Source organism: Malaclemys terrapin, chromosome 9 (genome assembly GCF_027887155.1).
Source record: "Malaclemys terrapin pileata isolate rMalTer1 chromosome 9, rMalTer1.hap1, whole genome shotgun sequence".
In the NCBI taxonomy this organism is placed as follows: Eukaryota; Metazoa; Chordata; order Testudines; family Emydidae; genus Malaclemys; species Malaclemys terrapin.
In genome coordinates, this window is record NC_071513.1 from 61,722,519 (window position 1) to 61,748,948 (window position 26,430).

Sequence of the window (26,430 nt, forward strand, 5' to 3'; positions counted from 1 at the left end):
AAAGTTACAGCAGGCTTCTAGCAAACCCTCCTTGCTAAAGAAGCTATGCCATTAACTACATTCATCACACCATTTGGAAGGTACTGTTTCAGTTGGCTCCTATTCAGTACATCTTCAGCACCAGAACATTTTCAAAAGAGAATCTCTCAGATCATGTCAAATTTGCCTGGCATCCTTGGCCGTGCAGATGTTATGTTGGTATCTGGTAGAAATACAAATGAACATGATGAGTGACCACATGCAGTTTAGATATGCTTCCAACAGATTGGCCTCACTTGGAAAGAGAAATGTGAATTTGGAAAGGAGCAGATAAAATCTTTAGGATACATAATTAGCAGACAAGGAATTCAGCTGGATGCAGACAAACTCAAGACATTACTCACTTTACAGAAACCCAAAAGATGTTTCTGCTGTAAAAAGATTCCTGGGCATAATAAACCATTCTGGGAATTTTTCCAAAAGTTAGCTCATCTAAAAAAACCCTTATGAGATTTCCTTAGTGGTCACAATATAGGATCTGGGGTAGCTCACAACAACACACATTTAATAAAAGAACTACTGACATCTCCACCTTTGAAACACTCTTCAGTAAACTATCCAACAACAGAATCAGCAGATGCATCTTCATATGGTTTAGGAGCAGTGTTCACATAAAAGCAGCCAGAAGGAGACCAGAGATCTATTGCATTCATATCAAGAGGTCTCATAGAAACTAAACAGTGGTATGCTCAGGTGGGAAAATCAAGCTCTAGCAGTCACTTGGGTCTGTGAATGGCTCAGTGCACATCAGTTTGACTTGAATTTTAAACACAGAAACAGGGCACAAGGCCTTAGTGGCACTATTGGGTTCAAAAACCACAGGATGACCTTCCACCTAGGATTCACAGATTTAGACAACAGCTAATGTGATTTTCTTTCAACACCGAATGCATACTAGGGAAAGCACCTATAGCAACAGACACGCTGTCTAGAGCCCCAGTTGAGCAACCACCTATGGAAGAAGAAAAGATTTGAGAGAAAGATGTCAAAATCTACAATGACCTTGGTCTGGCAGCAATTCCAGCATCTGCCAGCTGATTTCAGCAAATTAGAGACAAACAACTAAAGGATGAGACTTGCCAGAAACTGACTCAGCTTTGCCAAAGAGGGTGGAGTCAAAGGAGTCCACTTTCAACAGACCTGCTACCATACTGGCAGGACCAAAATCACAAAATGACCTTCATATGGCTGATGTCCTAATTCTGAAAGGATGACACTTTCTTATCCCTGCAGTTCTTCAGAAAGGGATGGTCTCCAAAATTCATGTGGGACACCAAGGTATAAACAAATGCAGAGTATGACCCCAACAAACTGTATGGTGGTCTGGTCTGAGTAGGCAAATTCAGACCTTAACAGGCTGCAACGTATGTAACAAGGGAAAAACAAACAAACACACAAACAATCACCAGGACCTGGTAGCTCTCTACAAAGCTACCTGACAGATCCTGAAAGTGGGTAGTCACAGATTTATTTTTCTGGAAAGGAAACACATACATTATCGTAGTCCATTATTTCTCCAGGTATATTGACTTGGCTATATGTACACACACTTTGCTGGCAAAGGTCATCCAAAAACTAATGTCAGCATTTGCAAGACATGGAGTTCCTGAAGTCCTTATATCTGATAATGAGTCTCAATTTACCTCTGAAACATTTTTAGTTGTTGCAAAGGATTTTAATTTTGAACATCACAGTAGTAATCTACATTACCCCCAGAGGGATGGAGAAAGCAATGCAGAGTTTAAAAAGACTTCTGCAAAACATCAGTGGACCCACATAAAGCACTCCTGGCATATAGTCCAACACTGCTTGCATCTGGACTATCTCCAGCAGAACTTCTGATGGGAAGATGACTAAGGACATCTTTACCTGTGGCACCCATACAGCTTAACCCCAAGTGGCCCAACCTGAAGGTACTTAGAAAATTCATCTGGAATAAAATCTCTGTGTTCAGTACCGAACAAAAGCACTACCTGAACTGAGACCAGGAAACAAAGTTTAGCTCAAAAGCTTCCAGACGTTTGGAACTGTTCAGAACATGGCAGCAACTCCCAGATCCTACCTAGTGGAGACTACAAATGGACTTCTCTGGAGGAACTCGGTTTATTTTTCAATATTTCCCAAAATAACAAAGAGGATCTGGAACCTGCAGGTACGCTATCAGGAAGTGAGGCCCCTCTCCACAGGAAACTCCACACACTAACTCAACAGAAGTGAGAACATAGTCTGGAAGACTGATCAGCCTTGATCTTTAGAATACTTCTCGGGACTATTTAAATACAATAGTTTTAAGGAATCTGAAGTTTGTTTTGAATTGTTGTGTGTATATACTTTGATTTATAATTTAAGTTTTAATATTTTATTATAAAGAAAGGCAGATGAGGAGTGGCTGTAGAGTTTCACGGTTACCCGAAGGGCCATGCTGTGTTGCAGCGGGGAGCTTAATAAGTGTAGGAACTTCCTGGTTAGAGAGTTATGTAATTGCTCCTGAAAGCATAGCTCTTTGTGTTAATCATCTTGCACTACACCTCACCGGGCACTTTCATGCATACAGTCACAGATAACTATGGCAGGTGTTTTCTGCATGCTCACAAGCTGGCCATACTTGTAAATGCACCAGAACCAGGGTGTAAAGTCTGACATGCACATACTCCTGCTGTTCAAAACACCAACACCAAATGCTGGTCCATTTAATCTGTTAGTCATTTTAGCACGGTCTCCCAATAAGACAAACTGGATGATGCTTATGGGAATCTGTGTGCTGGTCCCATAACACCAAGTTAAAGTTTTCCTTTCCATTCCCTACTATGTTTTTTCTTACAAGGCTGCATGCGGACCTCACACCTTCACAAAGGTGAATTGAATTAGGAGCAAACTGCATAGACTGTGTGGTACATGGTGAAATTAACTGCCATTGGTCAAAGAGCTTTTATGGTGTCTTTAAATACTGTGTTTAATTTGATTATTTCAAAATGGGCTTCAGATAGGCTCATAACTGGAAACAAAATATTTTAATTTGGATAAGAAAGAACAGTAAATAAAGTATTTAAAAAAAGTTTTAAACAGCCACATGTTAGTAAAAAGTAACAGTTAAGATTACAGCAAGGAGTTTTGTAAAATTTCCACTCAATCTTCTGGCATTAGTGTGAGAGTTGAACTCACATTGTCAACATATCGTTAGGCCTTAATATTGAAGCAAGAGGAAAAAATAATTAACATAACTATAACTAAAAACAGATGTTCTTTTTTTCCTACTTCAGTGTTGATTTGTAATCAATAGCAGGAAATACATAGTGTGATAAAGTTCCTCCTCTACCTTGGTGGATCCTGCGCTTATTGGCGGATTTTGATAGCCTCAGAGATTCACAGTAGCCCTCAGTTTGGCCACTTTCGTGGCTTCAAATCTGCTGTTCACTCAGATAACCTCATCACTGGCCAGTATGGGGAAAAAAGAGTAAGAAAAATCCCCGCAGTTTCTGCTGATCCACCATGTGGGTCGGGGAACAGCCCAGAGACCTTCCCCTCTGGTGGAACCTTCTGTGTTGGCTCAGGAGTTGGGAGGTTTGGATGGAACCCAGGCCCACCCTCTACCCTGGGTTCCAGCCCAGGACCTGTGGACTGCAGCTGTCTAGAGTGCCTTCTAGAACAGCTGTGCGAAGCTACAATTCCCCATGGGCTACTTCCCCATGGCCTCCTCCCAACACCTTCTTTGTCCTCACCACAAGACCTTCCTCCTGATGTCTGTTAACGCTTGTACTCCTCAGTCCTCCAGCAGCACATCCTCTCACTCCCAGCTCCTTACGCACACCTCACTAACTGGAGTGAGAGCCTTTTTTAAACCAGGTGTCCTGATTAGCCTTAATTCTAGCAGCTTCCCAATTGGCTACAGGTGTCCTAATTAGCCTGCCTGTCTTAATTAGTACTAGAAAGTTCCTGAGTGTTCTGGAATAGTCCCTGTTATCTTACCCAGGGAAAAGGGACCTGCTTAACCTGGAACTAATGTATCTACTTTCGACCACTCTTTTGTAGCCATCTGGCCTGACCCTGTCACAATAGGAAGCAACGTCAGTCACTCACTGCTTACTGCAAGTTTATTGTGGGAAATTCTGACAAGAGATTAAGGAGAAAACAGCACTTTAGCTTATTAACCCTATTAACACAGACCAGTTCCCAGCTTAATGAATGTATTTAAAAGTTTGGAGTCAAGTGAAGGGGGCTCTGTTCCAGGATCTGGGAGGCTTTTGAGGAGAGAGAGAAAGAAAACAGGGAAGAGGGAGGGGGATTAAATAGGTGGCAGGTATACTGAGTCAGTGCTAATCAAATGTCCCAGCATGCACCAGGGGCACTGTGCTGCAGGAAGTACTATCTCTTGGATAAGATGTAAAACTGATGTCATGACAATTTGTGGTCATAAATGATGCCATGATGCTTTTCATAAAATTATGAACCGCAATTTGCAGAACACCAATTTGGGTAATTCTTACTAATGAGATTAATACAGCTAAATATATTCTTCTTACCTGAATCCAGTTTGGCAGAAGACAGAATGCAAGTCAGGAGTCTTGGGATCCATTCCTAGTTCTATTACCGACTCACTGCATGATTTTAGGCAAGTCTTTGTGTTTAAGTTTACCCAGTCAGGATGGTTGTGAGACATAAGTAATATGCAAAGTGCTTTGCACTTAGCATATGAACAATATTGTAGAGGAGCAAAATATAGTCAGAAACTAATGTCTCTCTCTTATAGGATCGTATTTGCTGAACTGAGAAATGATGCAAGTGCACTGGAGTGATTCTGTCGCTAATAAACAGGAGGAATTGCTCCTACCATATAAGAATAACATGTCACTATTTCCTGAAGTGGAGATGAAAGACTGCAACGTTTGTTCCAGGTACTACTACTCTTCAAAATCAGGCTTTTCTTTTTGAAATCCAAAGATAAGTAACTTTGATAAAAAGCATGCAGATCAAGCACTCCTCTGATGCCTGCTCTTGGACCTTAGTTTCTCCTTTAGAATTTTAGACTATGATATTAAGATGTCTGTCTGACTTTTTCTTGCACCTACATCATATGCTTTTTTAAAAGGAATACAAGATTTATTACCCAAATACAAAGAGCATGAAACTGATTCATAGCTTTTAGCTTCTCTACATCCTCTAGCTATGGTTAGGAGACATTTCAAAAGGATATTTGGGTAGGTAGGGAACTCTAACTTATTTTATATTATATTGTCATAGAGGAGTCTCTGCTAAATGGTTCCATGACTTCCTCCATCTGCCAGTATCAATGCCAGTTTGGGGCTGGATACTGCATTCCTGGCACATATACACCTCCTGAAATTCACTGATTCACAGCCAGATTCAGACACCCTTGCTCGTGTTCAGTAGCATCTTATGTAAAGAGTAGTCACATTGATATCAATGGGACTATTGTGGGATAAGGCTGTGAAAATAAGAGTATCACATCTGGTGCTCAGTTTCTAGTTACACTCCTGGATCAGAAATAGTAAAAAGTGACAAGTACTCATTACGATACAGCTAAGTTTATCCAGATAATTATTTGTATTACAGTCTTGCAGAGTACAATGGCCCCCAGGGTCCTCTCCATCATCCCCTCTGCCCTGTAATGCATTTAATGTATAATAAATAAATACAAATACATTAAAATAAAACCCACCCAAAGATTATCAAGGAACTGCCCTGAGTCTTGCAAACCACTGCTCTGTTTGTACGGTACATCCCTTTCTGTCACACCATGTCAGTTTTAACTATTTAGGTGGTGATCCTGCAAGTTGTAATGCCTGTAACTGGCTTCAATGGGACTCTGCACAGGCAGACCATTACAGTTTGCAGGATTAGGAATTTAGTTTGTAAGCCTTTCTGGGTAGGGACCATATCTCACTCTATATGCGTACAGCATTTTTCATAAGGAGGTCTTGATCTCAACTGGAGTCTCCACTGGAATACAAATGATAAATAATGATAATCCATTCACTATACATAGCTAATACCTAACGGTTTGAACTTTGGACACTAAAATGTTGGGCTCTGAATAACTTGTAGATTTGTTTTCATTAAAACGTGTTTTACATTGTTTGCTTAGAACATCTTTTCTGAAAGCGTATGAAATAACCAAATACTTGGGTGGTGCTTGTGGAGTGGGGTTATCTATCCTCTTCATTCAGTGATTGAACTGGGAACAAGGAAATTGCTAGCCTTGCCCCAACCCGACATTTGGGCCATGATCAGTCTAATGGCCCTTTCTCTGCCCCAAATGAACCATGATCTTCTACAAAATTCTCCCTCCCACTTTTCCATGTTAATACTCTGATCTAAGTCGACTCCCAAAATAAATATATGGCCATATCTCGGAAGCATTGCTCAGAATGAGATCAAACACTGGCGGCCACAACCACCCAAGAAGTGGCAATATTCCAATATGTCACATACCACTGTCATGTGTTAAAGTAATTAGAACATTACCCTGGGTTAATGCAATAATTTAAACCATGAAATAAAAATAATGAAATACTTTGTAACTTTAATAAACCTCCACATGTCCCTATGTAAATTATAATTGTTCTATACTCTACATATTAAAAAAATATCATTAATTACAATTAAAAATAAATTAATACATCTGTCAAAGATATGCAGTCCTTTTTCACCTCATGTGACAGTGATGTCCTCTGACAAGTCTAGTTTGATACCCCTTAACACAGGTTGGATAGTACCTTACATCACAAAGGACTGCTTATGGAGCAATAGTCAGTGTGGGCAAGGTGTCACAATCTGGCCCTTAGTGAATGAAGGTTCTCCCTAGCTCTTTCCTCCTCACCCAGACAGTTCCCCTCAACACACAGAGCCAGCTATCCTCTGATACCCACAGTCAGGTTTCCCACAAGTTCCCTTCCCTCTTATCCACAGGGCAAGCTCTGGTCTCCATCACTCACTCATCCTACAGCAGTTTCCTCCCTCCTGGCTCCTGCCTCTGCCCATTCTTCCATAGTAGCAAACAGCATCCTTTGGTAGACAGGACCAGAGCTCCCAGGTAGAAATGCAACCACATAAACCATTTTTGGAAACAAAACAGGAGTGCAAATGCATACATCTGCTTTGAGGGAGTCAACAACAAGGTGGTAATAAGTTGGGGCAGAGAGAGCAGGGCCACATTCCTTTCATCACCTCAAGAAGGTTCTGTCTTCACTTCTGGCCCACGCCCAGAGACAGGGAGTATTGTGCTGCTGCAGGAGCGGAACAGCACCAAAGGAAAGGAAAAAAGCCAGTACTGGCCATACAGATTTTACTGAAAATAGCTCACAAGTTAAAGCACCCATGAGAAAGTGAATGCTGCTTCTTTACACAAATGTGATACCCATAAAAGCAGATGTACTAGAAGGTTAGCAGTTACATGGTCAGTGTCAATTAGAGCTAACTCAATTACCTGTTCCATGCCCTGGGTTAGTCTGACTTAATTCAGAGCTCCCAAGTGGAGGTTTATGAACCCCTTAAAGAATTGTCCTTAATTGCAGGCCTTGCTTAACTCGGAGTGCTTTTCTAACCCTTTCCTAACATGGATGTTTTAATACAAATGACATCGGTATGACAAATGCTTCTGCACAGCTCTCTGCAGCCAGATCTGTTTCATTGTCTATAAGAGAAATGGAAGGCAGATTTATAGGAAAGCAATCATTAGTAACAATACTGAGTGGCCCCAGTGTTACATATGAGGTCCTAGAGCTCCAGAGATACCAGCCCATGCCTGTTTTGTATTCCTGGGCTTCTGGTGTCACAACAAATTAGATCCCTTCAGAAACCTGCCCCTCCTTCTCCACTTCCGCTCATCATACAAGATACAGAATCCATTTCAATGGGGCTATGCCAACTAACACCAGCTCAGGATCCAGCTAATAAGTGTTGACTAGTGCCACACATGTACATCCTAGGGGCAGAGTGTCTCTTTACATGGATGAGATATTCCTTTTCTGTGTTTTTCATACATGTGAAATGTTTCGGCTCTGCTATAGATGGAAACAGTAGTACACCTCTACCCCGATATAAAGCGACCTGATATAACACGAATTTGGATATAACGTGGTAAAGCAGTGCTCCAAGGGGGTGGGAGGGGAAGGGGTGCGCACCTCCGGTGGATCAAAGCAAGTTCGATATAACGCGAAGTAGAGGTGTACTTTTTTCCTCATTTGGCTCAAGTCTCTGCATTAAGTTAGTATATGATTTTGATTTACGATTAGTTTTCCATAATGAACAAAACAACATGTACACAGTGACCCGTCTGGGCAAATAATTTCTTGACAATACTTGCGAGACAAATGGTATACTAAGATACAACACATGAATAATAAATGGGCATTTTAGCATTATATATTTGCCGCACATAAGATATGTAGGATTTAGTAGAGATTCAGAGTTGTCTTACTTAAACCGGTTTTATTTATGTTTAATTGAATCAGTATTTTACATGATCTCTGTCTCTGGTAAATCTTTATGCTATTTTAATTCTGAAGAATGTTCCTAATTCATAATTAGCTGTTTAATTATATCTCAAGTCAATGCATTTTACAAAAAACAGCAGCCTTGAAGCTGCAGTCCTTAAATAAACAAAACTCCATTGATTTCAATGGGAGTTGTGAATACCTGTTGTTTCAGGTCCTAAATTAACAATAAATTATAATGTTATCAGATACTCTCCCTAAAATTTTGCTCCAAGGGTGTTTTTGCAACTGAGCACATCTTGGGTGGGGGTGGGAGAACTGAACAACCTTTGAAAATGTTTAGAAAAAACTAAAAAAGTTACCAATTATAACTGAGCCCAGTGGGACATTAAAAAGAGATTTAATAAATCTCCACACAATTCAACTGTGTGTTTACTACTCATGACTTCTGAGGTCTGTTTACTTTAAAGAAATTTGCACCAGTTTCACTCCATTGATGGGATGGGCTGCACTGGTGTAGCTTATTTTTGTACATTCTAAATTTAGCTACACCAGTGGAAGTCCCATTCTGTGCCTGCATAGGGGTTTGCATTGGTCTAATTAATTAATTTATGTCACTATTACAGCTTCTTAGTGAATTTGGATACTATTCCTCCAGTATCTGTGCACAACCATGTGAATGGCTCTCTGTCCCTAGAAACTTGATCAAGATTCAAAGGGAATGTGAGAAATCTGGATTTGAAGGGCAAACTGCTAACATTTCTAGAATGTCTCCTTGACAGATATGCAACATTAGGATATGCAACATTAGGAGGTTTCAGTCATGTACACTGACCCCTTTTGCTGGGGTTTTACTTTTGGATTACTTCTCATGGAGTTTTCCCTCCTTTCATGATCCCCCGTGCAGATTATGTAGTGGGAGTGATGATCCCCAGTTGAGACTGTTGGTTATACTAAAATACTGTTCATACAGCAATCTTAATACATTTAAAACCAGCTACATTTCTAACTTATTCTAACTAATCTGGACTTCTTTAAAAGCCACTGTGGCTTGTACTTTTAAAGTTGTTTGCTACTGTGCCCAAACAGAAAAGACACAAGCCTTGACAATGCATTTGATGAATACTTAGGCTGCCACATTCCCAGTTCTCTGCCTCTCTTCTGGAGAGATTACAGTCTTTTAAAGAGCATCAATCATTAAATTACTCAAACAAATAATCATCAAAACTCAATTCAATATGCATTAAACAACCGCCCCCCCCCCCCTTTTTTTATGGACTCGCGGAACTCGCGGAAAAGGAATATAAAAGTTCTCTCTTAAATGCATGAGAATGAACACAATGAGAATTTCCCTTCAGTGGCCCTAACCCAGGGACGGCCCGTCCATATAGGCGAACTAGGCAGTCACCTAGGGTGCCAAGTTAAATGGGGCGCCACATTCGAGGAAAAAAATCAAATTTTAAAAAAATAAAATGAAAAAAATACAAATAAAATAACAAAGACGTCATTATTTGAATTCCCGTGTGTGTACAGAGGGAATATGAATTATAATTAATTTATCTACATTTCTGAAAATTTATTAATATGTCAAATCTTTTATTTTCTGCAAAACTAAATAATACTTTAGCAATTTTTTTTTCAATTTGCAACGTAGGGTCAAGATGACCCACTCCGCAATTTTGATAAGCAATAACTCAGCCACAGTGAAACACATCTGCCAGCGGCAAGAGCTGCAATGCTAGTGACACCTAACTTAAATATACATCAAGGTCGCATAGCTGGAAATTCATGTAGAGCGGAGCTATCGCGAGTTGATACATGTCAGATAGTCATTTTAACACACGTTGTAGGTAGATGGTTAAGAATCAAGCGAATACTGTGGAAAATTGTGTTTCTTGGTGCCAAAGAATAAAGAATAACATCTTTCAGCATAATAAATCCAAAATGTGAGTATCTTTAAGCGTTATTAAACCTTAGCGTTATCGGGCTGCATAATTATGAACTTTTCTTTGTTATAACTGGTTCACATGTAATAAATAAGGTGCATAAAAGAAAAATAACAGCATTAATGCTTAATAGACTATGAAAGTTATGATGTCACACTCCAAGCGGGTAACTGTGAGGAAGGGGATTACTTTCCAAACAACTGGTGTCGGGTTATAATGTCGAAAAAGGTAATTTTGTTTCTGTGTAAATGCTGTAACTATTTTAATAGGGAAGTGACTGTATGTTACTAATCATTGAACCTTTAAGCAGTGAAAAGATGTGTTGGGATGGCTGCAATGTGGTTTAAATTGCTTTAGTGAGAGTTCTCGGTGGACAAAATTTAGCATTCCGCGTCAGAAATGAAAAATCATATACTCCAGATAATGGAAACTTTTAAAATTTGTTGAATACCTAGCTTTGTTTGATCCAGTCATGAAGGAGCATCTACATAAAATAACTGATCATGAAACACATACATGTTCATTACTTAGGAAAAAAATATGCAGAATGAACTAATTCAAATCCTAGCAAATGCCATTAAAAAGAAAATTGTAGAAGCTGCCCATTCTGCAAAATAGTTTTCAATAATACTGGACTGTACACCAGATGTGAGTCATGTTGAACAAATGACGATGATCATTCGTTTTGTGGCTATGGAAAAGTCTGCAGATGAAAATAATGTTGAAGTGCTCATAAAGGAACATTTTTTGGGTTTCGTACCACTGAAGGAGACTAGAGCATTTATGACTGAAACTATTCTACAAGAGCTTGAAACAATGTCATTATCTGTTGAAAATTTAAGTGGCCAAGGCTATGATAATGGGAGTAATATGAAGGGTAAAGACAAAGGTGTGCAAAGGAGAATGATGGAACTCAATCTTAGGGCCTTTTTCGTTCCTTGCAGTGTGCATTCTCTGGATTTGGTGGTCAATGATGCTGCTAGATGCTGTTTGGAGGCACCTGTCAGAGAATAAAGACACCCCCTTCTGACATTAAAAGCTTAAAAAAACATTAAAAGGAAAAAGAAGGGCAAAATGTTTCCCAGTTTACTAAAAACCTCAGCCTAGATCTGCCCTTGGGGTTTGGGGGTGGGGGCGCTGATTGCATGATTCGCCTAGGGTGCCAGTTGCTGGCAGCTAGTCTAGGGCCACCCCTGCCCTAACCTTTAGTTACATAGAAAGGAAGTTAAAAACAATATATGTACTTAGAATTTCCTCTCTGTGGGACTACAAACTAAGTGCAAACCTAGTCACTATTAAAGTGTCACTCTTGAACCTAGTCACCAGAAGCACCTCGATAGCACAGGTCTTCCCAATCACTTAACTCCTGGTTTCCTACCTGACTGGTAAAGCAGCAGGCAGGATAGTCTCTATTAGTGAGATGCTCATTGTCTCAACTTAAAACTTGCAAGGCATCCAGATACCATGATGATGGGCTTGGAATAAATAGTTTTAGTAATACAATAATATCAGGAAAAGGGATCAGCACACATGACTATCACTGAAACCTCCTACTGTTACATCTCCAGAGAGCTATATGGAAACCTATGGTTTTGATGTAGAGCTGTCAGTTTTTACAAACCATAATTATGGCTCAATCCAAGTCCTAATGAACCACTGGAAAGACACCCATTAACTTCAGGGATAGACTGGGTCCCATAAACAGTGTTGAAATAACAGTTATGGGGCAAACCATCCGTTCTTTTATATAAAAAATCCTTCTTATATAGTTTCCTTCTTCCTGGTATACAGTGCTTTGAAATTGCATAACAATCTGTACACACGATCCATTGTCTACAGCCAAGCACTGAGGTACAATCACATCTGCTCCAACCCCTCAGACAGAGACCAACACCTACAAGATCTTCACCAAGCATTCTCAAAACTACGATACCCACACAAGGAAATAAAGAAACAAATCAACAGAGCCATACGTGTACCCAGAAGCCTCCTGCTACAAGACAGGCCCAGAAGAGAAACCAACAGAACTCCACTGGCCATCACCTACAGTCCTCAGCTTAAACCTCTCCAACGCATCATCAGTGATCTACAACCCATCCTGGACAATGATCCCTCACTTTCACAGACCTTGGGAGGCAGGCCAGTCCTCGCCCACAGACAACCTGCCAACCTTAAGCATATTCTCACCAGCAACCACGCACCGCACCATAACAACTCTAACTCAGGAACCAACCCATGCAACAAACCTCGATGCCAACTCTGCCCACATATCTACACCAGCAACACCATCACAGGACCTAACCAGATCAGCTACAACATCACCGGCTCATTCACCTGCACGTCCACCAATGTTATATATGCCATCATATGCCAGCAATGCCCCTCTGCTATGTACATTGGCCAAACTGGACAGTCACTACGCAAGAGGATAAATGGACACAAGTCAGATATCAGGAATGGCAATATACAAAAACCTGTAGGAGAACACTTCAACCTCCCTGGACACACAATAGCAGATGTAAAGGTAGCCATCTTACAGCAAAAAAACTTCAGGACCAGACTCCAAAGAGAAACTGCTGAGCTCCAGTTCATTTGCAAATTTGACACCATCAGATCAGGATTAAACAAAGACTGTGAATGGCTATCCAACTACAGAAGCAGTTTCTCCTCCCTTGGTGTTCACACCTCAACTGCTAGCAGAACACCTCACCCTCCCTGATTGAACTAACCTTGTTCTCTCCATACTGATTTATACCTGTCTCTGGAAATTTCCATTACTTGCATCTGAAGAAGTGAGGTTCTTACTCACGAAAGCTTATGCTCCCAATACTTCGGTTAGTCTCAAAGGTGCCACAGGACCCTCCGTTGCATTTTGAATCAATGTTTCATCTAGAAAATGTCCTTTTGAATATTATAATTCTTGACGTCTGATTTGTGTACCAAACCGGACGGTCTCTATGCAAAAGAATAAATGGACACAAATCAGACGTCAAGAATTATAACATTCAAAAATCAGTCAGAGAACACTTCAGTCTCCCTGGTCACTCGATTACAGACCTCAAAGTCGCAATACTCCAACAAAAAAATTTCAAAAACAGATCCAACGAGAAACTGCAGAATTGGAATTAATTTGCAAACTGGACACCATTAAATTAGCTTGAATAAAGACTGGGAGAGGATGGGTCATTACACAAATTAAAACCTATTTCCCCATGCTATTTCACCCCCACCACTGTTACTCACACCTTCTTCTAAACTGTTGGAAATGGGCCATCCTGAATATCACTACAAAAGTTTTTTCTCCTGCTGATAACAGCCCACCTTAACTGATTACTCTCATTATAGTTAGTATGGCAACCCCCATTTTTTCACGTCCTCTGAGTATTTTCCACTGCATGCATCTGATGAAGTGGGTTTTAGCCCATGAAAGCTTATGTTAGTCTCTCAAATGCCCTGAGAGAGGAACATGACTACGTTGTATGGCTAGGTCTCTATGTGGCCCCAACCCAATGTATGCAGCAGATTTCCTGTGATTTTATTTTCTCTTCCAGCTGGAGCACTTGAGTTAAATATAAGGTGCTAAGTAAAACCGATAGCTAAACAGTGAGTATTCTCATCTGAAATCTACAGGCATTACTGCTCATATATGGGCAGTATTGTATAGTTAAGTGCCACCACTTAGCCTAAAGTCTGCCACTTCAAGGCAGCACTGCTATGTAATACACTGCTTAACAGAGAAAGAGTGTTTAAAAAAATTCCTTTGGGGTAGTCAAAGGTGTCCAACAACAGAATGCAGGGCACTTTGTCTCAGCTTTGATTGACAGGGCAATGTAACAATACATTAGAAAAGCCAAAAGCAATGAAAACAAAGATGCCTCACTGAGAACTGTATATGACAGAAACGTGCTTGCTTTCACAAAGAAACCAAAGAGTGCTAAATTACAGCTAGACTCTTTTTATACTGGGGTCAAACCGATGGTGGCATCTTTTCTGAGACAGACATGACAAGATCTGATTCCTCAAGTACGTGTTATGAAATATTAATTATACTTGTGCATGTATATGTCTTGAGAAACTGAAAATTACATGTGAACCTGGGGTCTTTGTCTCTAAGGGGGCTGGACTGCGTTAAGTGTTGAGATGAATCTCTTCATTTCAAGTCGGTTATGAAAAAGGGTCATACATTATCTCAGGGCTGGGAGCATTAAGTTTCCATCCCATAAACAGAGAGATGTCTGACTCCCAGCATGGGGGGGGGGGGAGGGGCGGGGAGAAACTGTGTATTGATATAATTAAGATGCACACTATAAAACCAAAACAGAAGGAGGGAAGGAGAAGGGGAGGCGGAAACGACTATGCAGAATTGATTAGGTAATTTGGTAACCCACCTATTGGTTTATCTGGAGTGAGAGATCAGCCATCATTACCCTCTGTGGTGGTAGTGGAAATGAGCATAAAAAGAACAAACAGAAAAAGTCACATAATCTCTCTCAAGCTTCCTGATGTTATGAGAACCTTAAAGAATACATGTTAGATGTCATTAAGTCTGTCTTTAGCTCTCACTGGCAGTGTACATTTCCTGCTAGTATTTATGAAACTACCAGTGAGATTTGCATGCATATAGTTTCTGTATATCATTTCCTCTATAGTTTATATTTGGATCTGAAAGTGATGAGGTTTGTTGTCACCCTTAGTTTCTATGGGAGTAAATTCCACAATCTTCAGCCTGCCATGCAATTCTACACTTATATGTAATAGAAAAAAAGTCTCAGAACACATATGCCAAAGTGGCCAATTTTATATGAGCCTGAAAATGTTGCATATACAGTATCTACATTTCAGTTAAGCACTAGGTAAGCTAATTTACTGAATTGTCCTGTACTTAACCTGATTTAATCCATTTTGAAGATTCAACTATTCAACTCACACTACTTCTAACAAATCTTTCAGTGCCATTACTTCAATCTTTGCTAAAATTGTCTCATTTACAGTCTATGCATTTCTTAGTTAACTTGTGCGTCTAAGTCCCATGGCCTTGCTGAATTAGGACCAGACTTTTGAATATTCACATCTTTTCCTGGCAACACTTACAATCTTTGTAGTCTCAGAAATGTCAGAGGACTTAGGTTATGTTTTATTACACAGGACACATGTGACAAAAAGAGTGGAGAGTATAATCTTAGAGAATGCCTACAGTAAATGCTTTGTCAGTTTCCTAACATTCTCATCAACTTTCCAGTGTAATTGATCCTTTAGGATTTCTAATCTCAGTATCAAAGTCTGTCATGTTTGAACTTGGCAAATGTGTTATACTGAAAAAATACATTAAAAATATCTAAGTATGGCTATTTGCTAAAAAGTGGCTCTAAAAAGAGGTATGAGGGATTTCATGTTTATCATTTCTCCATGAATCCCAGATCACATCAGCTTTGTTTACAAAAGAATGGAAAACATGTTATTTCTTGCTGCTATTTCTTCAAAATCAACCTGGGATTCCAACTGATCTGATGCTTGTGCATTATCAAGAGTAATAAGGATTTTGCAATTGTAACTCAATTAATAATTCTGTTGATATGTAAGGTTGCTTCTATAACTGGAGTAAAGAGTATTAAAATATTATCTGTCAGTGATGCAAACAATAGCATGGGCCAAACAGTATTAACTGAATGCAAAAGTTAGTGAATTTTGGCTCTGAGATGTATTAGTGAGTCAGTTTTATTTGCAAATCTATTTGCTATTAAAAATATTGGGGGTGAAATACTGGCTCCACTTGAAGACAATGGACAAGCTTCCCTTGACTTCAGTGGGGGCAGGATTTCACCCTACATGGGTGTTACAAGTGAACAAGTTGTACAGTACAGATTGTTTGTGAAGTACCAGCTGAGAAATACCACCACAGCAGTTTTACAATGAGCCCAGCTTCTATTCTTGAAACTAATACCAAACATGAAGGGGTTAGGAACCAAAAGGTTATTAACACTGGCCTCCTCTTTAGCTTTGGAGGTTAAAATCACCCCCCAAGGAGTTACACAAAGGAATAACTACTTTACACCAAAGATCCTCAGATGTTCAGAGCGAGAGAATTTAAAGCCAGAAGAGACCACTGTGATCATCTAGTGTGACCTCCTCCCCACCCCCCCGGGAACCTGCTACATAACGCAGCCCACAGAACTTCCCTGAATTAATTTTTATTTCAACTAGAGCATATCTTTTACAAAAAACATCCTCTCTTGATTTAAACATTTCCACTTACGAAAAATCCACCACAACTCTTGGGTAGTAGTTCCAATGGTCGATTACCCTCACACTTAAAAATTTGCACCTCAACAGAGCAGAATCAGCGAGTCAGAGAGTTATAGATAGATGTCCAGACATTCTGCATGAACATGGACTTGCTGTGATACAGCACCAATGCAAATCTCTATGTGATGCTGTTTAGGTCAGGGACTTTAGCCCCTTAACGCCATTGGTGACTGTGGGCATCACTTGGTCAGCAGACTCCATCTACTTTCTCTTCCTCTATAGAGGGTAAAAATCTCCTTCATTGCCCAATTTAAGTCTTACATGTCAGAGCTTATTCTCTCTCCCCTACATGATCCCTAACTGATCCTTCAGACTCACAACCTGCTTCTTTCGCGCTTTTAAAATCCATGTCTCTCCCCCTTCCAGGGAGGGACTTGTGTTTCTACAGTTAAGCAATATCATTCAAAGAGGTGCTCGCTTACCAGTGTCATTGTTTCAAATCATTCATGACAAAACACATTCCTCCTTACCCCTTTACCCTCCAAACCCCATCCTTCTCCAGAATCCCTTCTGTAAAGAAAACCTGAAGTTACTACACACAGCAAGGTAGCAAATTTCATATAGTTAAGAATAAACAAAGACAATACATTATTTGTCACATTTTAAATCCCACCCTTTATATTGTCTGTGGAAAAAAATAAGAGAATTATTATTCTTTAAATTCAATTCACCTGTGTGACTGAATGCATCCCTGTATTCACACCCTACACACCATTGTAAATAATCTTGTACAAAATATGCTTTGTGAGGTATCGTTTGAAAATGAGTAACTTGCTGATCAGTAATATCATCGGAAAATGTTATAAATGAAGTTATGAATTTGCCCTGAATGATGTTGGTGACACATGTTCAAACCCTGATTAGGCAGGACTGAGCAAGCAGCTCCTAAACAAAGGAATGTATGTTTACCTCAATTCACATATAAGTTGTGAACAGGGTCCTGAAACAAGAGGGAAGACAGGAGACAATTAAAAATCCACATTCGAGCAAACAGCCTGAAAGCTCTTTCACAATCTCATGTCTCCAGTCTCACAGCAGGAAGGCACTTTATTTAGGGGTAATTCTCAGGAAAATATATTTCAAAGGGTGACTGAACTATTAAAGTTGGACAAAAGGACCTCAAGTATCTCTCCCTATCCATCTCTCTCTCTTTCCATCTAAGAAAAAAGAAACAGCCTGTGGACTTTGGGAGCAGATCCTGGCCTGAAACTTGGTTAGCAATGATATTGGGAACCTGTGGTAAGAACTTCACCTTGAAGCAAGTCTAGCTTGTTAAGTTTAGAAAATGTTTTATCTTTATTTCTTTTGTAACTATTTCTGACTTTAATGCCTCATTACTTGTATTCACTTAACATCTCTCTTTGGAGTTAAATACACTTATTTTGTTCTTAAATTAAAACTAATCCAGAGCTGTGAATTGTTTGGATAACTCTATTTAAGGCACCTTATTTCAGAAGGTGGAGAGGCTGATCTAGATTTGATTTTGCCAAATAGGGAGGAACCGGTTGAGAATTTGAAAGTGGAAGGCAGCTGAGGTGAAAGTGATCATGAAATGGTAGAGTTCATGATTCTAAGGAATGGTAGGAGTGAAAAAGGCACAATAAAGATAGCGGATTTCAAGAAGGCATACTTTAGCAAACTCAGGGAGTTGGTAGGTAATATCCCCTGGGAAGCAAGTCTAAGGGGAAAAACAGTTCAAGAGAGTTGGCAGTTTTTCAAAGAGACATTATTAAGGGCACAAGTGCAAACTATCCCACTGTTTAGGAAAGATCGGAAGAATGGCAAGAGACCACCCTGGCTTAACCAGGAGATCTTCAATGATCTAAAACTCAAAAAGGAATCCTACAAAAAGTGGAAATTAGGTCTGTAATGGGGTGGCTGCCCCACTCCCGCAGAACGAGGGTAAAAGCAGCCCTGGAAAGGGCTGCAGCTGTGAAAGGCTAGGCTGATTGGGGAAGCAGCCACAGCTGTGGCCAGCTCAATCAGGGCCCAGCTGACCCTTATAAGAGGGCTGTGGGCCAGGAGCTGAAAAAGAGACTCTCTCTCTAGCTCCTGAGAGAGAAGGACTGGGCTGCCTGGGAGCTGAGAAGGGTACCTGAGGTGGAGCAGTGCTGGGGAAGGGCAGAGGAGCTGGGGAGCTCCAGCCTAGTAAAACCCCAGGCTGCAGGCCTTGCTAGAAGGCCAAAAAGGATACTGGGGCTGCAGAGGGGCAGCCCAAAGATAGGCAAAGGCAGCAGGTTCTAACCCCCTTGCCGATGATGAGAGGTTTAAAGACTGCAGTATGCCCCAGTGAGCGGGGGCGAGACAATGACTGGCAGTAGCCACTGAGGCAAGGTGGGAATAGAGGGTGGGTGTTTCCCTGGGAGGGGAGACACAGAATGGGGCACTGCCAGGGGGCAAAACCCCAAGATAAAGGGGCACTGGGGTCCAGGAGGGACACAGGGGACAGTGGCAGATGAGACACCAGCCTGCAGCGGGCGCTCTGGGCCGGAAGAGCTAATTCCCAGGATGACCAGCAGGAGGTGCCGCGCCGGTGAGTTGTCGCACCACTACAAGGTCAAGATCAATTACAAAGGATGAATATAAACAAATAACGCAAGTATGTAGGGATAAAATTAGAAAGGTCAAGGCACAAAATGAGATTAAACTAGCTAGAGACATAAAGGGTAACAAGAAAACGTTCTACAAATACATTAGAAGCAAGAGGAAGACCAAGGACAGGGTAGGCCCATTAGTCAATAAGCGGGAGATACAATAACAGAAAATGTGGAAATGGCAGAAATGCTAAATTATTTTTTGTTTCAGTTTTCACAAAAAAGGTAAGTGCAATTGGAAATCTAACATAGTGAATGCCAGCGAAAATGAGGAAGGATCAGAGGCTAAAATAGGGAAACAAGTTAAAAATTACCTAGACAAGGTCCATGTCTTCAAGTCACCAGGGCCTGAAATACATCCCAGAATACTCAAGGAGCTGACTGGGGAGATATATGAGCCATTAGTGATTATCTTTGAAAAGTCATGGAAGATGGGAGAGATTCCAGAGGACTGGAAAAGGGCAAACATTGTGCAAATCTATAAAAAGGAAAATAAGGACAACCTGGGGAATTACAGACCAGTCAGCTTAACTTCAGTACCCGGAAAGATAATGGAGCAAATAATTAAGCAATCAATTTGCAAACACCTGGAAGATAAGATAAGTGACAATCGGCATGGATTTGCCAAGGAATCATGTCAAACCAACGTATAGCTTTTTTCGACGGGGTAACAAGCCTTGTGGCGGGCTGGGGGGTAAATGTGGTATATCAAATTTTGTAAGGCTTTTGAAACTGTCTTGCATGACTATCTCATAAACCAACTAGGGAAATACAACCTTGATGGAGCTATTATAAGGTGGGTGCATAACTGGTTGAAAAACCATTTCCAGAGAATAGTTATCAGTGGTTCACAGTCAAGCTGGAAGGGCATAATGAGTGGCGTCCTGCAGGGATCGTTTATGGGTCAGGTTCTGGTCAATATCTTAATCAATGATTTAGATAATAGCATAGAGTGTACAATTATAAAGTTTGCAGACAATACCATCTTGGGAGGGGTTGCAAGTGCTTTGGTGGATTACAATTCAAAATGATCTGGACAAACTGGAGAACTGGTCTGAAGTAAATAGGATGAAATTCAATCGCGACAAATGCAAAGTACTCCACTTAAGAAGGAAAAATCAGTTGCACACATACAAAATGGGAAATGGCTCCCTAGGAAGGAGTACTGCGGAAAAGGATCTGGGGGTCACAGTGAATCACAAGCTAAATATGAGTGAACAATGCAACACTGTTGCAAAAAAAAAAAAAAAGCAAACATCATTCTGGGATGTATTCGCAGGAGTGTTGTAAGCAAGACACAAGAAGTAATTCTTCTGCCCTACTCTGCACTGATTAGGTCTCAACTGGAGTATTGTGTCCAGTTCTGGATGCCACATTTCAGGAAGGATGTGGATAAATTGGAGAGAGTCCAGAGAAGAGACAAAAATGATTAAAGGTCTACAAAACATGACCTATGAGGAAGATTGAAAAAAACCTGGGTTTGTTTAGTCTGGAGAAGAAAAGATTGAGGGGGGACATGATAACAGTTATCAAGTACATAAAAGGCTGTTACAAGGAGAAGGGACAAAAATTGTTCTCCTTAACCTCTGAGGATAGGGCAAGAAGCAGTGGGCTTAAATTGCAGCAGGGGCGGTTTAAGTTGGCCATCAGGAAAAACTTCCTAACTGTCAGGGTGGTTAAGCACTGGAATAAATTGCCGAGAGAGGTTGTAGAATCTCCATCATTGCAGATTTTTAAAAGCAGGTTAGACAAACACCTGTCAGGGATGGTGCAGATAATACTTACTCATGTCATGAATGTAGGGGACTGGACTAGATGACCTCTTGAGGTCCGTTCCATTCCTATGATTCTATGTTGGTTTCCTTAAAGTGGCAATGGACCCAATATATCTGGACTGCCCAGGAAATGGCTAGACAGTGCAGAGTACCTGTTTTTTTTGTGGGGGTGGAGAAGAGAAATCCAGGACTGGCGTGTATTGGAATTACTCTGTAAGTAGGAACCAAGGCTGCTGGAAGCCAGAGCATGTCTGGAGTTTGCTAACAGGCTGCTGGGGTCAGAGCTGCGTGACCAGCATTGTGGTTATACACAGACACTCAGACAATCTATTTCTAATTACATTTCATTGTCAGAGTTTATAGAAATTACACAGATCAATTATAATGACTATTTATAAAGTAAATTAACACTATTTGATAACATGCAAAAGCCAATAAATAATGAATAATCACTTTACCCTATCTGGCTTAATAATATTTATTTCACTGCAATATTAAATACCACATCCTATTGGACGTTATAATTCCCAATGGCAAGTTAAATCAAACAGCATAATACAAAGAATCCCTAAATCTTCAGCCTAGAGAAATATTAGAACCAGCTTAAATTTAATAGCAGTACTAATTGATGGCTAGATTGTGGATTTACCACAAGCCCTGGGTAAGGTGCAGTACAAAGTTGTGCTTCTCCAGGACCAACTGTTGACACAGAGTCAGGGCCGGCTCTAGCGTTTTTGCCGCCCCAAGCAGAAAAAAAAAAAAAAAAAAAGCCGCAACTGCGATCGGTGGCAGGTCTAGTGCCGCTTCATTCTACGGCAGCAGGTCCTTCGCTCCGAGAGAGAGTGACGGCCCTGCCACCGAATTGCCGCCGAATGGCCGGACATGTCGCCCTCCTCTTTATCGGCCGCCTCAGGCACCTGCTTGCTACACTGATGCCTGGAGCCGGCCCTGCACAGAGTTATAGCTAGTCAGTTCCTTGCTTCCTCCCAGACCCAGGAAGAAAATAATTCACCCTAGTACATTATCTGGTGCAGATTACTTTCTCCTCCATATCTTCCAGAGCAGATGAGGTTAGGTCTAATAACCATTGCCTATAAACTGCCTATTTTCAGTCTCGTGCTATACCACTCTTATGGTGAAAAATTAGGGATGAGTTCATGTATAAATACTGCAGACTCCGAAGACACAAGCTGTAAACATCCTTTCAATTGGACAAGAAAACATGTCTACTTTAAATGAAAATCAATTGCTGTTAAATCTGTTAACTCTAGCTAATTTAGACTGACACTATTTCTGCAACTTGCATTGAGTTGTGCTGAAGCAATAGTACAATAGAATCATGATGGATTCAGCACTGAAACACAGCAGTTCGGGTTGGACAGCAAGCACAACCAAGGGAGCATGAGCTGAGAGTTTACGCAGATTAGGTTAATCATGTTTCTGGTAAACATATTGGCAGACCATCTTTCCTTTTATGGCTGGAAAGGTTAGAAATCAAACTCAGGCAAGGAAACATTTTGAAAGTTGAACACAAGGTTAATTGACCTAGTCAAACTCTGTATTCTGACTATGGTATTCTATGGAATTCAGTCACCACAGATTTGGGGATCCACTCTGGCAGCAAACAAGTCTGCTCCAGGCTGAAGGAAAATTCCACCAGCCTAGGAACATCATAGGATGGCATAGGCAGCTTCACACTTGTCACAGGCCCCTATGTAATGAATGGGGCTGCGGATAAGGAGGCATCTCCCCAGGCCTCAGGGACTCTGGGTTGCAGAGCAGCCCATTGACAACTGTGGGAAGGCTGCCATAAATTGGACCAGCACCCCAGGCACAAAAGTAGTTTATAGCCCAGTTATGCCACCATCCCACAGCGCTGTTCTTTCGGTTCTGTGCTTCAGTATAGCATACAATATACAGTAACTCCTCACTTAAAGTCGTCCCGGTTAACACTGTTTCATTGTTATGTTGCTGATCAGTTAGGGAACATTCTCGTTTAAAGTTGTGCAATGCTCCCTTCTAACATCATTTGGCAGCCGCCTACTTTGTCCACTGCTTGCAGGAAGAGCAGCCTGTTGCAGCTAGCTGGTGGGGGCTTGGAACCAGGGTGGACCGGCAGCCCCCCTATCAGCTCCCCGCTCCCCTAAGTTCCTTGTGCTGCAGTCGCCCAGCAGGCTATCAATTGGCAGTTCAGCTGTCCCTCCCCCTTATGCCATGTGCTGCTCCTGCCCTCTGCCTTGGAGCTGCTCCCAGAGACTCCTGCTTGCTGTGCAGGGGGGGAAAAGGAGGGCGGTAATGTCAGGGTGTCCCCCTCCCCCTGCTCCTGCACCCTGCTTACCCCTTCTCCATATAGAGCAGGGAAGGGACACTGACGGAGAGAGAGAGAGCGCTTGGGGCAGCAGCTGCTATCTCAACTTCCTGATCCACTTAAAAAGACAATGCCCTTAAGAGTGGGTCAGCTTACTTAAAGGGGCAGTGTGCATCTCTCTCTCTCTCTCCCACACACAAGATGTGTGTCTGTCTCTGTCTGCTACGGTGTCTCCCCTCTCTCCTGTTCGTGCTGCCTTGATGAGAGGCTACATTAACAACAATGTGTTAACCCTTGAGGGCTCAGCCAAGTGCTTGTTCATCATTTAGCAGCAAGACATTTCCTGGGAAATATCCCTCCCTCTTCCACCCTCTAACTTCACCACCTCAACCAAGCTTCACAATCATCATAGCTGTGAACAGTATTAAATTGTTTAAAATATATACTGTGTGTATATCTATATTTTTTTTGTCTGGTGAAAAAATTTTCGCTGGAACCTAACCCCCCCATTTACATTAATTCTTATGGGGAAATTGGATTCGCTTAACGTTGTTTCACTTAAAGTCGCATTTTTCAGGAACATAACTACAACGTTAAGCGAGGAATTACTGTACCCCAGTGTTTTTACCTTCAGATCCCTTCTAAGACCCAATGTGGAAAAGCTTTTAATTGTGAGACTTACTTACCTGGTTAAAATGATGAAGTTTGTCAATTAAATGACTGATGAGAGGGTCTAATCCTTTGACTTTCAATTCTGGGTTATTAATTTGTGCCTTCAGTCCATTGGAAACAACTCTGCTGGTGTAACTAAAAAAAAAAGAGGAACAAAAGATCAACCAGAGAGAAAATATTTACACTGAAAATTAGAGGGTAACATTTTACAGGCGATTTTCATTAGAATAATGAACATACACAAATTTTCCTTAATGTGTCAGGGTCAATAAACATATTACAAAACAATCATGTTTGTAAATAGTGTAATTAATGCAAACAATTCTTTCATCACCCCAAATCTGCATAAAATTACATGACAGTTATTATCAACTCCAACCATTCCAATATCACAAGTCAGTCCCCAAAAAGATCATGAGAGATTTTTAAAAAAACAACATTTCAGGTTTCTTATTTGTATTTTGGTGTTTGAACCTTTCAGGTTTATGTTTCAAGCTTTTCTGCACAACTCTAAGGGTTAGAAACTTGCTTTAAAAATCAAATTTGAGATTCTCACAATCACTGGAATCCAGGGGCTTTAAGGAAGACAACAAATATCGCGAGACTTGCAGTAAAATCGCAAGAGTTGGCAATGCTGTACAATTTCTCAATCAGCAGGGGAAATGTTCCACTCAGTGAAATGAGGCTTTTCAGGAGAGGTCAGCAATTCAAGAAGATGAGATTGCCTGCTGGGCTTCAGCCTTAGATGTACTGTAAGAACTCCTTCAAGCGGCACAATCTGATACATCAGCAGTCTTCATCTCAGTCATGCATTATCTTTATCATTATGACTTTGTTAGGAGCAGTTCAGATATATACATATGTAGGGCCCGCCTCTAGGCAATCTCACCTTAAACCTTTGGATCTGAAAAACATCAGCTGTTCTCACACAGTAAATGCCTGCCTCTATCAGCATCCTCATACTATCACCATGGACAAAGTTATAGACACACACCAACTAATCATTCAGTCATTGCTGTAGTTCTGTTTCAGCACCAAGATATTGTTTTTTTCTACTTGTTTTTGCATCCTTAAATACAATGAACGCATTGGGGCCCCATGCTTCTGGGGATCCTATGCAAACTACTTTGATTTTCCTGTACCTCCTCTGCAGCAAAACTGGAGAAGGAGGTATTCATGGCCCAGTTAGGCAATGGGACTGATGGGGAAGGTCACTTAACAACTGGCTTCCCCTATGCATCCATATCTGCTTGGGAACTGTGAAACATCATACCAAATGTACGCCTTTGTAAACTCAAGCAGGAGAAGGTTGCATTCTTCTGGATTGGAACTCAAAGAGAAACGTCCTGTTACAATTTTCTCCTTAGCCACAGCTACATTCTCTACATGATAACTCAGATGTTCTTTCAGTCTGTCAGCAATCTTCCCTTGATAGCTTTTTAAGACTGGAAAACTAAGGATAGGGCTTTCACAAGGGGCTAAGAGAATTAGGCGTTCAACTTGTATTGGCTTTCAATTAGATTCGGGCACCTAATACCCTTTGAAAATGCCAGCATAAATTATCTCTTCTCTCAGTGAAGAACAGAATCGCAAATTATGATTGGACTTTTACTAGGATGTTTGTCCTATCTTAATTAAAACTAAACTACTGAATAAAGTTAGACTTCAAGTAAACTTGACAGTAAAAAACATTACATACTGCCATTTAACATTAGAGTTCAAGGGTATGCTTGAAATTCTGGTGAAGAATAGAGGAGGTGGCATGGTCAGTTTTTAAGGAAAATTATCAATGACTTTAACCTTGCAGAGAAAGGGAAGCATGAATGAGAGCAGGGAAGAATGAAAAGTGCAAAATAATGGATTTAAAAAACACCCAAAACATTCATTGTGTTAAAATACAAAACCAATAGCAGCCTGTCTCCTAGTATTAGATGCAGAGAAGGCGTTTGATGCAACTCTGGGATCATCCTGTTGCAGTACAGGAGGAATTTAGTTATGGACATCAATTTATAGCCTCCATCAAACTGTTCTACAATTCTCCACGTGATTCCTTTGTCTGAACATCTTCCCATCACAAACAGCAGCACAAGGCAAGGGAATGCTTTGCTACCTATTCTTATTGCTCTGTGCATTTTATCACTTGCTATAGCTATCAGAGTTTCTCCAGATATTCTGGGCATCACAATGATAAAGAAGGTAAAAAAGCTTTTTTCCCACCTGCAAATGATATTGCTTTAACTCTGCAAATCACGAGCTTTTCAGCAGCATTAAAGGCATATAGCATTATACAGATTTTGTGTAAATATGATCCAACCAGAAGCAATGCCTTTAGCCACCCCA

The 26,430-nt window shown here is 40.8% G+C and overlaps 1 protein-coding gene across 2 annotated transcripts in view; it reads right to left on the bottom strand.

Annotated features, from left to right (window-relative positions):
- Window positions 1-26,430, bottom strand: part of LOC128843392 (glypican-5-like) — a 646,741-nt gene that overhangs the window by 229,282 nt on the left and 391,029 nt on the right. For both annotated transcript variants that reach the window (XM_054040197.1, XM_054040198.1), the window contains one exon: window positions 24,105-24,225. In XM_054040197.1, coding sequence (XP_053896172.1) covers window positions 24,105-24,225 — 121 coding nt within the window. The remainder of the gene's footprint in view (window positions 1-24,104; window positions 24,226-26,430) is intronic.